The following is a 17101-nucleotide window of genomic DNA, read 5'->3' as shown; positions in this document are numbered from 1 at the left end:
CGTTAAGTATGTCGGCGGTTACGTTAAATACAGCACCAACTTATCGCTATAAATACTAGAGGATACAACAAAATTTCTATATTTTTTCAAGGTCAGTATTCCAACTCACGTGACATAAAATCGTATATGTGTAAGATACACGGTCTATATCTATGCTTGTCATTAACGGTGACGAAGGTTTATCTATATAAACATTACGAACTTCTTATTATTGACATTACATTACATTTATAGTTCTTACACGAATGTAAAATGAATATTTGACAAATTTTTTATATCGGACGAACGTATACGTTAAATACTTCGAAAATGTATCGTTATTTTCACAGGTAGTGACAAAATCGTACATTTCATCGAAACAAATTTAAAGAGTACATAAAAAAGAAGTCGAAAATACGAAACAAAATTTCTTCGTATGACGATACTTCGTTTCTGAGAAAATGTACTTTAAAAATTTGTCAAATACATTTGAACTTGATTTAAATCGACTCGATACGAGGAAACAACCACCAGGAGAATATTCTACGTGCGAAAATCGATCAAAAATGTAAAATAATATTTTCTTGCTTAAGGCCTCGTTTTCAAGAAAATAAGATTTGAACATATTTGATTACGAATTGGCCTAATATAGGAAAATATAGTATCCTGTGAAAAAATTTTACTTTACCTTCTTGATTTTCACATGTAGTTTAAACTTCTGATCGTCTACTCTTGTTCAGTCCGGAATTAGGCAAATTTAAATATGCTTATCAAATTTTCAATCTCGATCTTCGCGTAAACAGAGCCACGGATGGAGAAACGTAATATTAAATTATTTTCTTGTTTATTTATGCAGAATCACTTCTTACCCGGTCGTACTACGATTTCTATCCCACCCTGTATATAGCATACCCTGCAATAAATTTTTTACTTTAAAACCTTCAAGTATAGATCTGCCATCTTTTTATTACGTCACTGCAAATTTATGTTAACTTTCTATGAATTTTAAATAACATATCGTTAATTATCAGAATAAAACGTGAATTCATAACTTCATTATTATGAAAAAGAACTATGGAAAACTAATATTGAAATATATGTGTATTATGCTAGCGATTCTTCTGTGATTGGTAAGCACGGCCATCTTCGATTTACATAGTTACAGGTTATCGTGTATGGCGAACACCTTCAGTTGAATCAGAGATGCGTGAGGAATTGTATGTGCGTTAGTGCTGTGATCGTTACAATATGTTATATTTTATTGCTAGTATAATCCTCTTTAAGTAAATTTTAATCTTGTTTTCCGACATAGTGCAAATTCACGTAATGTCGAAGTGTAAAATTTCTTCCGCGGAACGTAGATCCTCACAAAATCGTAAGTCAATTATGTATCTATTACGTTAGCAACGAATGTACATATTTACGATCGTTGTAGCACCTGTATATATGTATGTGTTACTGAATTTCATTTTATTTTTAATTACTGTTTCTCAGGTTGATATATTATTTAACATTCTGGATTTTTAATTTTTTATGCGAATAAAAATGTATTTTTCTTGGTAATTGTAATTTACAAGAATACATTTTTTACTATTTTATTTACTTGAATAGAATTGTACATATAGATTAATACCTTATTATTTATCTAAAAAGCTATACATATAATTTGGTTTTTGTATATACATTTATTACGCTTTATATTTGATGAATTCATTAATAAATCAAATCCATTAATACTACACTTCTAGTAATTTAATCAAACATTTAAAACATTTTTTATATTATTGCTTTTGTTTATTTCTTTGGGTGTCCGATTTGCAGTTGATCATTTTTTTATATTCAAAATATATTTGCTCGTTAATACGTTGTTAACAGTATCATAGCATCCACAAATCATATTGTCGACTTTTAGATTATTATGAACAACAAATATTAATTGAGGAACAATTATCACTCACAAATCGTTATAAGTAATAAGTGGGATTACGATAACATTCTATAATTTATATTGTTGTTAAACAATACAATGCTTAAATGTAAATTTTGAAGATTTAATTAAAACTTGTTCGTAAATTCCAACTATATAGCATGGCAATTTCTATGCAATTATAACTGCTATTAGTATGTACAGCTACCATATACTCTATATCTGGAATATTCTCTAAAGAAACACTCGGTATTTTTAATCCAATGTTACTAAAAGGTTTGCGTGTTACCTTTCAATGTTACCAACAGTTTTTTTCGTTCGTAAGCACGATTTTTTTCCCTTTGACAATAAAATGATTCCTTACTTCGTAACAAATTACGAGTTAATTACAGATTTTACAATTTTACCGCAAATTAAACGAAACTAGAAATTTGATACGAGTCTTATAAAGAGTCTTTATACAATGTATTAAAATCCTGTCTTTAAGCCTATGTCTAATCTTTATTCGCGATTGCATGAGATTACATTTGAAGATTAGCCCTTGACGAAAATTTGAGATACTGAAATGTAAGATGTTTGCTTCGATTTTTAACGGCTTTAGGCATTTTATTTTTTGGCTTTAATCATAACATTTTTCGTTACCGTTGTAGTATTTAAAGTGCAAATGATATTTTATTGTATGTAAAGTAATATTTTAAATAACAGACAATTGATAACGATATTTTTGTCTAATTGGAAAACTTCATTCGAATAAAATGACAAAATAATTAACCTACAAATTGCGGATCAAATTTGAGATTTGATATATATAATGATATAATATATAATAATGATATGTGTAATATACAATATATCGCAATATGTGCTGTATGCTTGAGTATTTTTGTACAGTTGTGGCAAATTCTTGTAGAAAATGCGGTTTTACTTGGAGTACATGTTTTCAAGACGTGGACGACGACAGCAGCTCTAATAGCTGGTCTTCCTGAACAAGTACATAATTACTATTACATACAAAAATAGCATGATATAAATATATAATCTGTTCGATTTTATACAAAAATTCCAAGCATGGCTTATCATCGCTGCAATATTCTACCTTTTAAACTGTTGCACGTCGATTAACTCAGTGTTCCGTAAGGTTACTTGTAATATTTCAAACTTCGCGTGCACTTTGTGACGTGTTATTGTCGTTAACCTTCACTATCTCAATGATGATTTTATTCAGCACTTATTCGTATTAATTAAGTCCTTAGATGCAATGAGAAATTGAGATTAATAATAAGTGTAATATCTTAAGGGTAGTAAATAGTTTTTAAAAAAGTTTTCATTGTTCAAGTGTTATTAAATTGCGATGTTATGTCTTCGAAAATACAGTAGATACGATAAGAATCAAAGTTTATGCTTCGCGCGCTCAAGGCAATTAATTAGGTATTGTTCTTACAATTTATCATACGTTCCATCTATAATTAGTACTACATTTATGAATAGAATTCCTTGTAATATATACATAATTTCAATTATCTCGAAGTATAACAAAATAAAATTGTTTTAATAATTGAGAAATATTACATATCTTTTGAAAAACTGTTCATACCTTCTCAATTGATTGATGATATTTGATTTGACCATTGTATGTTTCTAAACGTAGCGAAGTGTGAATACATATCAATATAGTTTAATAGGATAGAATCCATTCAGTTTATAGCATACTAGAGTGGAACAATAGATTTTATGTATGTTTCAGTTGATACTTTCAATAGGTATTCGCGTGATCTTTTTTCTCGTTAAAAATTAAAAAGTTGTTAATTTATTTGTTCGTCGTTTAACAAGGTCATTGGACAGTAGTAATAAAAATAAAATTGACATATTAATTATTGATATTATACATTATTATTATCAAATTGGATTATTTAATAAAAATAATAATAAACATTTAATCAGGCTATTGGATCATTTAATCTGTTTCAGAAAACACTTTCACCAAGTTATCTAATCATTAGAATAAAAAAATCGAGCAAACCTTTGTATCCGGGAAGTGACCTCGAAGACCTGAGCATATATCCGAATACATTAAACTCTGCTCACCAAATACGGGACTACAACGAATACGTTTTTACGCGCATTCTTTGATATCCTAACATTAACGAGGAAATGGATCGAATCTACGTTGATGAAGAAACTGGTGAGAGTATTAGTCTTCCAGATTCCGACTGTGAGATTCGACGACTCGTTAGTTCGATAAATAATGCCGAGACGGGAGAACCGGAGATCAACATAGTTGGAATAGAAACTACTAAAAGTCGAAGAATACGCTTCCAGGTAATGATTATAAATGATTACCATAAAATACATGCTGAAATGCTAGAATTATGAAATCGTAATGAGTCTATGAATGTAAATTACATAATTTGATGCATTATGTAAATAATCGAAGGAGATTGTGAAAACCTGAAATTGAAATTTTTAATTATATTTTAGAAACTTCTTGCATGATACCGAGGATGTAATTAAGATTAATTAATAAAAATTCTCTAGATTCCGAAAGAAGTGAAGGAAACGTTGTCGATTAAGGATCGCACCTTAAACAAAAATGAGAATCTAATGGATTTAGAGCCAGTTCCTCCTGGAGCAACGTTTGGTCAAGTAAACCCAGTTTGTTTGTTCTTCCTTGCTGTCCTATGTTTCTGCTGGTTCTTGCCTGTATTAATGTTCCTTGAGATGTCGTTGCACATTTGGGCTCATCATAAAAATAAAACGTTAAAGGATGCCAACGTTTATTTCCGTTCTCCGTTTCACGGAATATCATCTGAATTTTGCGCACTATGCCAAAATGAAACGTGCATGAATCGTGTTGGAAAAATGCAGCAAATACGAATGCACAAGTTTTTGCGACAATGCAATTATATGAAAAGAGTGGTAACGTGAAATTTTTGGCTTAGAATACTGAAGAATATAGAACTTAAAATGAAAAAAAGAAAGCGAAAAACAAAACATTCCAGCCCGCCTTGACAAGAACATATCGTATTATATTTTTATGTTAAAGAGATGACAAATTTATTTGCGATTTTTCACTTAGATTTTATTGTTGTAAATTAATTGAATTTACTAACAAAAAATACAAAAATTTAAATATAACAACGGTGCAGGAACAAAGTTTTATATTGGAGATATGTATAGTATATACTGAAACTAATAATGTACCCATACAAATTTATAATTATTACTGTTACACGTTAAAATTACAACAATGATGGAAGGAAATAATTATCGCATTACCTTTTCTTTTAAAAAGTATTTAAAGTTTATTCTATAAATATAAAAAAAAAATAAGTTACTCTTTTAAGGCACGTTCGAGTAAATATTTTGTATACTATGATCTATATGGATTTTGTCATTTGTTATGGAAACAATAAAGTGTTATATAATCTTTAATCTTTTATGTTTTTTAAAATAAAATTCTCAATGTCAGACAGGAGAACTTATAAATACATAACTCAGGCCTCATACATTCAGGGACTATAGAGATAATAATATAAGATGTTTGTAACTTTTAACGTTATAAGAATAGAAGTTATAGTACGGCAACGTTTAAAAAGTCATTAAAAATTTCTTTGAATCATTGGAAATAATCATCCTAACGTAAAGCTAAAATTTCTCTTGTCGCAATTTGACATAAAGCATTGAAATCAAATGAAATATGAGCCCTCCAGAAACGGCATTTATTCCATATATAAGCAGGGTAATTTGGACTTTGTATCCCATGAAAGATTCGTGCGACTGCACGTCCAGTGAAATTGTTGTCACGGTAACTTACAATCAAATTTCGTACATCGCAGGCTACTTGCGCTTCATTTTCCATTACATTCTGAAAAAATACGAATTATGTATATATTGAATTTTCATAAGATCTGTTATAAGATATGTAACTTAATTTAAAAATATAGGTGTTAAACATTATGAAAAGATTTATACTTGTTGTGTTAAATCGATATCTAATAGAACTTTTCCCTCAAAGTAATTGCGAATAACGTCTTTTAATTGATCAGACTTGTTAATCATTTCATCGTTCAATATAAGACACTCTTCTACAGATGGTACACTAAACTTGTGTAGCATAACACTAATTGTCTCAAGTTGTTGTAAAGATGAAGTTTCTTGAGATTGAGCGCGGCTAACTAAAGCATCTAGTGCTTCATCTAGTTCCACTTCTGTCAAGTCTCCTGGGGCTTTTACTCTTAAACCAAGTTTATCATATCTTACTGAAATAGCTGATCGCTTCGGAACTCCATTGACTAAGGAAAAGATAAAAATATCAATTAAAGAAGTACAGAGAGTATTACAATATTACAGTGCATTAACATTTAATGTTATTTTTATACATGGGTTACAATTTATTGATTAAAACAAACCTGCTTTCCATTCTAAATTTTTAAGGTGACCTTTTACTACACCACTATCCCAACCAATAGCAGATGCAACATCCACAACCGGAAACTCAATAACGTTATCCTTTTCATGAGAAATACCGTTTTGTAAATCTAATGCTATTGCCATTGCAAGTGGTGGCGACTGAAAAATTCATGAAAATCTTTTATTAGATAAGTATAGTAGATTTCTGTGGAAATGTGTGTTACATATACTAACCGTCTGAGCAGCTTGCTTTAGCGCTTGAGGACCGTTATAACTTGAAATTCTAGCCCTGATATATACAGATGAAAGAACAGTAATAAATCTTTTAGGATGCAATTCGAGATAACACAAAAGCGTTGAAATCTTTTCCTCTGAAATATCTAAAGCCGCAACTGTATCGTCAATCGGAATAGCAACTTCATGACCAGGACACCTACGATCTCCTTTGTTTTCACGTAATTTTGCACATGAACACGGAAGAAAAACTTTTTGAAGCAATCGTCTGATTGTATGCCTGTCTATTCCATTTGCATAAATATGCCGTCGCAATTCTACTTTATCCTTATCTTCCTATAACGGGGAAAAATGTTTACATGATTACAAATCAGTTGCATAGTAAATTTGATTTTAGTACCATTGGATTTAAAAATAAATGACAATGGGCTGGAAGTCCATCTCGACCAGCCCTCCCGACTTCTTGGATATATCCTTCGAAAGTGCCAGGCATGTTGTAATGTATAACAGCGCGAATATCTGCCTTATTAAGACCCATACCAAAAGCTACAGTAGCAACAATGATCTTGACTTGTCCACCCATAAATGCTTTCTGAACAATTTTTCGGCGATGAGCCGATAAACCAGCATGGTATGCTTCCGCGATAAAAGATAGTTTGGTATTTCGTTTCTCGAAATTATTTCCATCCTATTAAAAAGCAGAGTGTATCATAATACATTACTAACGATACTGCTAACGGTACTAAATCATTAAAATAACAATCAAAATACCTGTGAGAAAGCAATTCTTAGAAAACTCGCAATTCTTACACATTCATCTCGACGAGTACAATAAATAATAATTGAGCTACAGTTTTTAAACCTTTCACTTAATAATAATTTGATTAAAGCCTGATCTCTATTTTCATCTTTAGAAATTGTAAACAGCAGATTTCTAGGTATTGGAATATCAGAGATAACACCTGCCATTCCTTCTTCTATATCTAAATGGCTTACTATGCTTTCTGCAGTAGCTTTTGTTGCAGTAGCAGTAAGAGCTAATACTGTTTTGACACCTAATTTTTCTTTAAGAACTCGGCAAACCATAAGATATGATGGACGAAAATTATGAGACCATTGTGAAATACAATGAGCTTCGTCTATACATGCAAAAGCAATTGGTGGAAGCTGCCTTAACAAAGCACCAAATCCAGTTGATTTTTCTCCAGCTACTACAGCTTCTGGAGAAATTAATAAAATATTCACTTTTCCTTGTTTCACCATTTCCATAACATTATCTCTTACTTTTTGCGTTTGATTAGTATGCAGACAAGCTGCGGATAAAAACGAAGGTACACCCGTTACTTGGTCATCCATTAAGGAGACCAATGGTGATATCACTAAAGTGATACAATTGGAGTATTTAGAATAAAGATATGCAGGTAACTGGTAACATAAAGACTTTCCAGAACCAGTAGATAAAGTTACCAATGTCGATTGACCAGAAAGTATTCTCATTACAGCTTTTTCTTGTCCAGGTCTAAATGTTTCATGACCAAATTTTCGCAAGGTGTTGAAAACTTCAGATGGTGTTTCTGTAATTATAATATGTAATGAGTATAAAAATTAATTAATGAATTGAATTAGATCTTAAATTAATTACCTATGCACGACTGATCTTCTTTAAGTTTATATAGTGGCTGTACTGTACCAATTTCTGGTGGTAGTAACTTTTGTACCAAATCTTCGGGAATTTTATACCCACATAAAATATTCTACAAATTTTATACAACATAAAATAATTATCATGAAGTTATACAAAGATTAAGAACATAGAAACATACTTCGTCTTCAATAGGTTCCCATAAATCGTTATCGTCAGTTTTATCCTTCATTTCATTTCCTGTCAATTCAGACTCTGTTTCAAGAGAGTACGATGGTTTCTCCGGTAGACGGTCAATTCTATTAGCATGTGCTGTAATTGCATTTTGACTGGCCATTTTCTGAGCTTCTTCTAATGTTGGAAATTCCGAACTTTCATCTATCTCATTTAACGGAATTAAATCATCGCTTTTTGTATTTGGACAATACCTTGAAGAATGGCCGATATTTCCGCATTTAAAACAACTGGATGCACCTTTCTTTTCTACAAAATCAGCTACTACTAAATTACCCTCGCTAGATGCAAGTTCTTTCTTTTTCTCTTTCCATTGATTCTTCCTATATTTTGAAAAATTAAAATTCTTTTTACCACGCACAAATATTTTTTTCTTTAAATTTATCCTAACAAAGTTTTCATTTAATTTTCCATCTGCTACTTTCTTTTCCAATTTTTCTCTACTTGTTAATTGTCCCTTTAGTTTCATAGTTGTCCCCTTAGGTTCAAGAGAAAAACTTAAATCATCAGCTTTTGAAGAAATAGATTTAGCAAATTGTTCAATAAGATCTCCTTGGTTACTTTTGCACATTGCAAAACGCGGAACAGCTTCTAAGGTTTCTATTCCATATATTTCAGCTTTCTTATCTTCTGTACTTTCAAGATCTACATTAGAGATTTCTAAGACATCTTCTTCATCTTGTATATCCTTCTTTTTTCTATAAGACTTCCTTGTTGTAGGTGCATGTTTTATCTTATTTGTTGATGTTGATCCTTTGGTAACTTTACTCTTTCTTGTTGTACTTGTTCTCTTTGTTTTTGATACTTTCTTCTTGCTTATTTTCTTCTTTTCATCACTTTCACTGAAATCAGGATCTGAATCATCAGATGAAATACATTTAACTTGTTTTCGAATTTTAGAACTTGCTGATTTTTCTTTAGATGATTTTTCTACATTCTCTTCGTTATGTGTATTTGTATCTACAGTCTGTAGTACATCTGTTATTTTGTCCTTACATTTATCAATATTATTAGACAAATTTATCTGAATATTTACATTATCATTTATGCTATTATTTCTAACTAAATCTATATTAGTTATATTTAAGTTGTTACATTTTTCTTCATAGAATGTTGTCTTACTTGGTATTAGGCCATTTGTACAATTTTCATGACACATTTTTTTGATAGGATGATTTTCTTGATCACTGAACCTTTTTTTGAAATTTCTAATGCGTTTGTTTCTATGTTTTTCTTCTGAATCACTGTTACAAACAAAATCTTCTTCGTCCGATATCTGGAAAGTTTCTTGTGATTCAGACACAAGTGTTTCTTTAGATAAATGAATACTTGTGTCCAGTGATTCAGTTCCGGAATCGCTTGTTCCAGAAAGTCTTTGTAAATCAACTGCTGGGTAAACCAAGTTACTTTGTTTGGCACACCTGTCTAACCACCCAGGATTTAAATTTCTACTAACAGTATGTCCTTCGACTAATTGTTGTATTGTACCAATTGATTGAGTAGCAGGCTTAGACTCCACGTAAGTTACTTTCATAGACTTACCAAATATAGACTTTGTTTCTTCATTAATATCAAAATTATCTTTACTGTTTAGTTCTATGTTTGTGTTTTTTCCCAATGTATTTATACTAACGTCATTATAATTTTCAGATTTATTTTTTACTTTTGTTGCAGACAAGGATTTTCTAGGATTTCTTTTTATAAAGTTTGAACTTGTAAATTTATTTTGCGACAGTTGAAAAGAAGATACTCTGGCTATAGGTAATGTTTTTTTCTTTTTGGGTATTTGCTCATTACTTTTACTTAAATGATCACCCCATACACCTTTTACATTTTTATATTTATTTTCCTCTGCTGCCAAACTATTAACTGTATGCTGACTTTGACATTCTTCTGGATTTCTATCTTCATCATCTATTTTGCCTGTATTTTGTATACTTTTTAAATCTGTATTTCTTCCATTATTTTCATCTATGTTTTCTGAATCTTTTTTGTCTTGTCCAATTATAATTTCTAAAACTTGTTTCTCTTTATTCCTTAGAGGTTTATTATCATCTTTAATTTCTTCAGATGATGCACACGTTATAGTTTTAGTAACATTATCTTCTGCCTCATCAGAAAATGAAATATCTATAAGAGTTTCTTCTAAAGCACGTGTTTTTAACTTCCAATACATTTTATAAGATTCCTTGATTTTCATGTCAGCCTCTTTGATATCATCCTATAATAATAAAAATATATTTATATCATAGTATCATATAAAATTTTATTCTATTATAATTCACAATACTTGTAACATTTGTTACAATAGCAACTACATAATATATGTTCATAAATGTACCCAGAGAAACATCAAATAGAAATTATAAAGACAAATGCTCAAATCTAATTGTGAAAAAAATCACATAACTCGTATAAAACCATATAAAATTGTAAAATCGTATAAAAAAATAGATATTATGTATGAAAGTAGGATCCTTATTCCTGAAAAACTTTGACTAAAAGCGATTATTTCGATGACAAAATAAAATAGAGGAATTATCATTAAAGCTTGGTAACGGGGAAATAATTGTAACTGAATTAATTTTATGTCACGATTTATAAAAATGAAGTGTAATACCTTATTCGGTTTACGTCCATGTTTCGCGGTAAAATGACTTTCCCATAATTTGACACGATTTTTATATTTTTGATATTGTGTTTTAAACACTGGGTCTGATAGTATCTCCATTTTTTCATAAACATTGAAAAAATTATAATTATTTATAAAACTATAGGTTAGCTTAAACGATTTCTATAATATGAAATTATATCGCGAAAACAAGATAATTGTTCGCAAAATGAGCACATGGCAAATGTAATTGGTGTAACTTGTTTACATTTTAATTCATTTTTATTAAAACGTTCATTTCACAAAGGTAAATATGGTTACGATACTTAATCGAACAACTGGTCGAGAATAACGGTAATTCGTGATTCGTGACTGACAAAAAGACTATGGTACTGGTAGGTATTTAAATCAGACGAACTACTCGAAGAAGGAACATGGATCTGATTGGTTATTTCTGGTAAAACCAATACACGCGTAAAAATAAGCACGCATATTGGTCGAAAGTTTCACATCTACAAATAAGATAATATATATATACATAATATTGCTTGGCGGGGAGTGAAAGAGGGGAGTATTTCCCTTGCTGCCCCGCTGTCAATCTACTTATCTCTGACTTATTCTGTCAACATTTATTTGACGATGAAAGAAAAAATAATTAATATTCTTTCGGAAAATTAATAAATATCTCTATTTTCATAAACAGAGTGAAATACTTTACGATCTAATCAGATTGATATGTAGGAAAGCAAATATAATGAATAAAATGTTCATCACGAATAAAATGTTCGTAATATTACAATCCGATTATAAACGTTTATTGCAAAAAATTAACAAAAATATGCGACAAACGATACTCGGTCAAGTGTTTTCGTGATAAGTAATGGATGAGCGCGTTATCATAGACCGCAGGTAATCGCCAATTGCGGATCGACTGTTTTCCCGATAGGTGTCTAATCGAACGGTGTCGCCAGCTGACGGGAGTTTGTAATATCAGTGTAAGGCAAGATGGCCGAGCGGTGGTCGTGGAATGTACGGCTGGAGAATTGGTGATCTCGGCGCGGATGGCTTAGTGATGGCCGAGTTCAACATCGACATCGGCAAGCTCCCAGAGGACGTACGGGAGAAACTTGCTGAGCTGGATCTCGAGTTATCCGAAGGTGAGTAGACGTAGCTTTTCTCGATGCGCCGCCGCTACGCAAACCCTTTCTCTGACTCACCCTGTGCATACGAGAGAAAGAATCCCCTAGTCCCCGTTGATAAAATCGATAATAGCCTTGCTGTTGCCATTTTACTCCCCCGTAACTACATACATTACCTTTCGAAATATCATCTTCCGCTCGAGCTACGCTTTTTCTCGAATCCTGTCAAACATTAATAATCGAAAGACGATTGGAATTCCTCGAAGCGAGTCTTCTACTTCAATCGCGATGGACACTCGAATCTCTATCGACCGCGCCTCATTCTATGTAACGTCCTTTACTTTTCGTTTTCGTTTTGGACAATCGATGACCGACATTACCCCTTTTTTTTATTTATTTTCACTTTTTGGCTCACAATCCAAACTTCTGTTCCCCTAAACGCTGAAACGAATCTCCTGAAATCTGTTTGTACACCGTTCGAAGCGTGCCTAGTTCAGTGTCGATTTCAACGGAACAGGATTCCACATCGCGAATATTCTTTTTCGCGAAAAGAAGATATTAGAACGTAAATGAATAATCCTGGAGGAATTCATCGGAAAAGAATATCCTCCTTTTCGAAGAAATTCAGGAAACACGTCATTGACATTTTGCATGGCGCACGTATCAAAATCCGGATTCCTAGATATCTTAAAAATGTCTCGATGGTCCATCGACTTGTTCGATTAAACGTCTCCAACCTCGATAAAAGCGGTTGCCTCGTACAACGTTGAACGGTGATATTACAAGAAAAGCTGCGAGGATGCACGTCCGGTCTTTTTTCTGCTATTTCATCTGGCAAGCAAACGCAATCCCGTAAGCTTATTTGTATCTAAAGTTCTGTCTTTCATAACAAGCTATCGACCGGTTTCTCGTGTCATCCCCGAATACTTGACATTTTATCTGTCATTGTGTTCGCCGCTTAATGAGCCATCTCTTGCTTCTCTTTTTACGATTCGGTCATTCGTATAAAATCAAACATTCGTTTCGCAAAACTCTTAGCCGAATTTTGACATTTTCCATGACCTTTTTATTCGTTCTAAACCGTGGAATAAAGCGTACTGTTTCAGACAAAGATAGCGTGTTATCCATCACGCGGATGTATAGAAATTAGCGGGTCTACAAAGTCTACGTTTATCTGAATCCAACGGGTGACAAATCGTACTCGATCGATTCCTCTCGCTATCCATGATTTTCTATTCGTACGACAGAGGTTAACGTTCAATCTAATCAGATATTGACTGAAATTTCGTAGGAATAAATAATATGACACGGTAGTTAGAGATCGAGGCCAGGCTAGCGGAATGTTTCGAAACGAACTGACGACTCCTTAATATATCTTTTATAAGTTGTTACGAGTGTATATATATGTGTGTATATACCTACTTACATGGCTATTCGTCGGGAAGCAGTTGATCACGGTTCGCACGGGTGTCTCGTGGCAGTGTCAGCGCGATTCGACGTTACAGGTGTGAAGTTTCGACCGTTTTGCGCTTCCCTTTGATCAACTACGGCCATCGGTTTGTTTGCGTTCGCAGTTAGAAAGATTTCGCGGTGTTCGTTGTGACTGGTCTTCTTTGCATCCCCTTTACCAAACGAGTTGGTCACCCATATTTAAAGGGATCTTAGCCTCATGGACGTTCACTTTCTCGCGCCGTGAATTTAGCCATTTCACGTTGGAAAAGTACAGGATGCAAATACGCGCATGATTTCGCGTCAGTTTTTTAGCGCAATTCGCTGCAACGTACCGTGTTGGGGTTTGACGAAACGCGGGCCGATGTCGTGTCGAGTCGAACAAAGCCGCCGTGTTAAGGAATTGATCAACTGCGAGAGCCAATGTATGAGATAAATTCGGTGGAGGAATTGGCTGGCAGCTACGACAATCGAGCACTTTTCCTTACGACATCGAGATACGGGCATGGATTATGATTTATATTCGACAAAGGCAAATTAATTATAGAGAATTATCGGTTGATATTTTTTCAATGGGAAACGGTCTCAGTCGTGGAATCCTGTCTATCTTATTCCGACGATATTCGGAACGTACGACTAGGGGCGTATAATATCATTTATAACACGGTGTCCTCGTGTAGCAACGTGACGTCAACTCGACGGGTCACCGTCCATCTTCGCGAAGCTTTATTTGCATGTGAGGTAATTGCGCAGATTACCCGTTCGTGCGTATTTCAATTGAACACGACTATACGACCGTCTTGAGAGAAATCCTCGACACTATTAGTCCTGACCGTATCATTCGCTCGGTATGCGATTCAAAACGCGGACATGCGAGCGTTGGTCATTTCGGAAGTTTAATCTGCCTTAGTCATCGATAATCCATAGTCTATTTAAGATTAGTAAGATATAAAGGTTGAATCAATCGTCGGCCACGAGTCGATCGAGTTTATTTGGAAACGCAGTTGTTCGTGGTTTTTCGATCATTTCGGAAAAATCTTTTCGCGATGTATAGCGACGTAACGTAAATTAGAAATTGGCGAGCAATGTAATTGTAAGAGAGGATTCGGTGAAGTTGGTGGCAATCGCGTGTAACGAATTACGGCTCGTGGCTTATTCACACGGTTCCGTTTATCGTCCGAGCTTGCAGGCGTGTTCTCATTTCGCGTATTCGGTAGATTAGTATCGTTTAAATAGAAGGTATTCCGTTTCCAGAATCATGCGCTGCGCGTCGTTGGATTTCAACGTTTACGGTAGCGATTCAGCCTCGGTCGGTAGACTCGAGTTAAGCGTGACTTCTTGCTGCTATGATTAACGGCCACGTATACACCGGCGCAAGAAAGCGTTTAACGTGAAAGAAAAAATTGTCGCTACGTACTAGAGATAATATCGCGATGTCCGATCGTTTCCACGCGTCGGATTCCATGCAAATTAACGGTGGGGCCACTTGAAGCACAGTAAAACACGTTCCACTCGTAGTCTTCCTTTTTTTTTTTTTTTTTTGTATCTACACAGTGTGTAGATACTCGTAGCATACGTAGCATAGCAGAGACGTTATTAGAGAATGTTGTTTCGCTTTGACCAAGAGCGGCGTTACTTCACCCGATAATTGCTCGATTGACGTAATCGCAATGGAAACTTCTTTGACAATAAAATCGCAAGCGCCTGATTTTCTGACTTTCCTAAAGCGTTAACGTTCCTCCGTCTTGCTTCTTCCTTCTTCTACGCGTCTGTTCGTTTAGCGCGATCTATCTCGATCGGCCCGTTTGTTGATCACGGCTCGATTCATTCAGGGGAAATTAATCGAGCCTGTAATCGACAGCGTTAATATAATGGATATGATGTAACGAGGCGTTGTTGGCTCATTTATTCCACGATAGGATTTCTGCATGAGTCATTAAAGCCGGCTCTAGTCGGCACGTATCCAGCACCTGTTATCTAGCGGTCGAACGATGCACGAATCGCGCTTACGCTCTTTCTAATTCCCGCTAATTGTTTTCTTCGTTCACCGCTTCGTTCGTCAGTGGAATATTTCAATCAGTTTTGTGATCAACACGTACTTCTCTACCAGACGTACATGATGCAAAATTGCCGAATGATTTCCTCCAGCTGTGCCAACTAGCGGAACTTTGGATCCTCTTTAGATAGATGTAATGAACGACGTATAACGTTCCACTTAAACGATATAGCGGAAACTTTACAAAATCACTCGATCCGTGAATACCTGATTCGATTAAACTAGCCCTTTAAACTAGACTTTAATTGCCGTAATTGTTTCCCAGCGGTTATTCGTAGGATAATTTCGATGATTCGAGAGAAGTCAGCTCGTGTATTCTTCTGCCATCGCGAGACTTTAATGATATTAAAGCGTTACGGGATCGTACGGGGTATCCCCTTTAAGTTTACCCGGCTGAGTGCCTGCCTTATCGATAGAGCATCGTCTCTTAAAAAGAATCTTTTGAACGATGACCGTTTCGAGAGGTATAATGTTTCGCTGAAGCATCGTTCCTTTCTATTTATTCGGTTATGCCATCAGTAACGACAAGGATATCGCGTTGTAGTTAAACGAAACACTCTGTCTGGTTCTACCGACGATCGCTCCATAAATAGTAGATAGAAATTTTATCACTAGGAAATAGGGATTTATTTACCGAAGATCCGTGGGCAAATAACCAGAAATGCGTTGTCCAAACGTCGAATTCTAGAACAAACGGACCCGTTATTCCCGTTTGCCGATTCATCGATTATTTACAGGCTTCGATAATCTACTGCGGAATAGGCTTGCTTGAAAGTTTCTCGTAAACGAAGTGAAGTTATATGCCCATTTACTGGGAAACGCGTGATTTCGTGACACGCCAATTGCACGAATAACCTCGTAGCGTAAAACGGTTGATTCTTCGATTATCGACGATACGTATACTTGGTCGATACATTCGGAAACCTTTCGAACGACAGATAGTCAGTAGAATACGAGCAGGAGTAGTGTTCGAAATGACCCGTTAGCTAATTCGACGCAGGTAAATAGAATAGAAAGCGATCTTAACCTACAATTTCATAATAACCATGTTATTATCGTGGTTAAAGGTAAGGTGGACCTTTATCTGTGTGATTTCAATGGCCTCATGGATCGTTGCACCTGTGGTTGCCCAATGCCCCGGCAACTAATGCTTCCTTTTGTGGATAGAACCATGATCGCCGATGAATCCGGAAACTGACCAAAACGGGCGAACGCAAATGAAAAGTTTTCTTTTATCTGGGAAGGTTATCCGGTAGTTTTTTCGAGTAACGAGCAATTAAGTCCTCGTTACGTTCGCGCGCCTTATGAATAATTCGTTGGCTCGTGCCAGGTTAATTGCGTTTAACTGTTTTTACCGATTACTTGAAATGCGAATCCCCGACGACTGATCAACGTTCCGTGTAATTGGCAGCGAAAGACT

General features: G+C 34.3%; 3 protein-coding genes across 11 annotated transcripts in view; 2 read left to right on the top strand and 1 right to left on the bottom strand.

Moving 5' to 3' along the window:
• Positions 1–72: 72 nt before the first annotated feature.
• On the top strand, positions 73–5338 carry LOC126922659 (uncharacterized). Of its 3 annotated transcripts, XM_050735451.1 has the most exons (4): positions 1143–1354; positions 2817–2896; positions 3875–4225; positions 4442–5338. In XM_050735451.1, exons 3-4 carry the CDS (start codon positions 4058–4060, stop codon positions 4829–4831), a joined length of 558 nt encoding a protein of 185 aa, XP_050591408.1. In that variant the 5' UTR covers positions 1143–1354; positions 2817–2896; positions 3875–4057; the 3' UTR covers positions 4832–5338. The 3 variants fall into 3 exon arrangements, with proteins under 3 accessions (XP_050591418.1, XP_050591408.1, XP_050591402.1); XM_050735461.1 differs by lacking the exons at positions 1143–1354; positions 2817–2896 and adding an exon at positions 73–91; XM_050735445.1 differs by lacking the exon at positions 2817–2896 and having other exon boundaries at positions 1144–1354.
• On the bottom strand, positions 4806–15385 carry LOC126922105 (ATP-dependent DNA helicase Q4). Of its 4 annotated transcripts, XM_050734397.1 has the most exons (10): positions 15043–15385; positions 13603–13798; positions 8374–10647; positions 8193–8304; positions 7322–8124; positions 6951–7238; positions 6551–6886; positions 6316–6475; positions 5879–6198; positions 4806–5771 (listed from the first exon to the last, which is right to left on the bottom strand). In XM_050734397.1, the coding sequence occupies exons 3-10, from the start codon at positions 10624–10626 to the stop codon at positions 5541–5543; spliced, it is 4503 nt and encodes a 1500-aa protein (XP_050590354.1). In that variant the 5' UTR covers positions 10627–10647; positions 13603–13798; positions 15043–15385; the 3' UTR covers positions 4806–5540. The 4 variants fall into 4 exon arrangements, with proteins under 4 accessions (XP_050590354.1, XP_050590339.1, XP_050590348.1 ...); XM_050734382.1 differs by lacking the exon at positions 13603–13798; XM_050734391.1 differs by lacking the exon at positions 15043–15385 and having other exon boundaries at positions 13603–14139.
• The window catches only part of LOC126922068 (disco-interacting protein 2), a 42841-nt gene continuing 37604 nt past the window's right edge, over positions 11865–17101 (top strand). For 2 of the 4 annotated variants that reach the window (XM_050734358.1, XM_050734321.1), the window contains exon 1: positions 11865–12194. In XM_050734358.1, the coding sequence (XP_050590315.1) occupies positions 12065–12194 (130 nt within the window). In that variant the 5' untranslated portion in view covers positions 11865–12064. The remainder of the gene's footprint in view (positions 12195–17101) is intronic. The other 2 variants (XM_050734341.1, XM_050734331.1) reach the window with 1 other exon arrangement.

This window comes from Bombus affinis, chromosome 1 (genome assembly GCF_024516045.1).
Source record: "Bombus affinis isolate iyBomAffi1 chromosome 1, iyBomAffi1.2, whole genome shotgun sequence".
Taxonomy (NCBI): Eukaryota; Metazoa; Arthropoda; class Insecta; order Hymenoptera; family Apidae; genus Bombus; species Bombus affinis.
Note: the sequence above shows the minus strand (reverse complement) of the source record. Positions and strands in the feature narration are given on the sequence as shown.

Excerpts from the sequence above, each read along its gene's own strand:
- LOC126922659 (XM_050735461.1), top strand. The coding sequence starts at position 4,058 with ATGGATCGAATCTACGTTGATGAAGAAACTGGTGAGAGTATTAGTCTT. Across the intron at positions 4,226-4,441 it reads GTCGAAGAATACGCTTCCAG|ATTCCGAAAGAAGTGAAGGA; the intron begins GTAATGATTATA and ends AAAATTCTCTAG.
- LOC126922105 (XM_050734373.1), bottom strand. The coding sequence starts at position 11,157 with ATGGAGATACTATCAGACCCAGTGTTTAAAACACAATATCAAAAATAT. Across the intron at positions 8,305-8,373 it reads GGGAACCTATTGAAGACGAA|AATATTTTATGTGGGTATAA; the intron begins GTATGTTTCTAT and ends TAAAATTTGTAG. Across the intron at positions 6,887-6,950 it reads ATTTATTTTTAAATCCAATG|GAAGATAAGGATAAAGTAGA; the intron begins GTACTAAAATCA and ends TCCCCGTTATAG.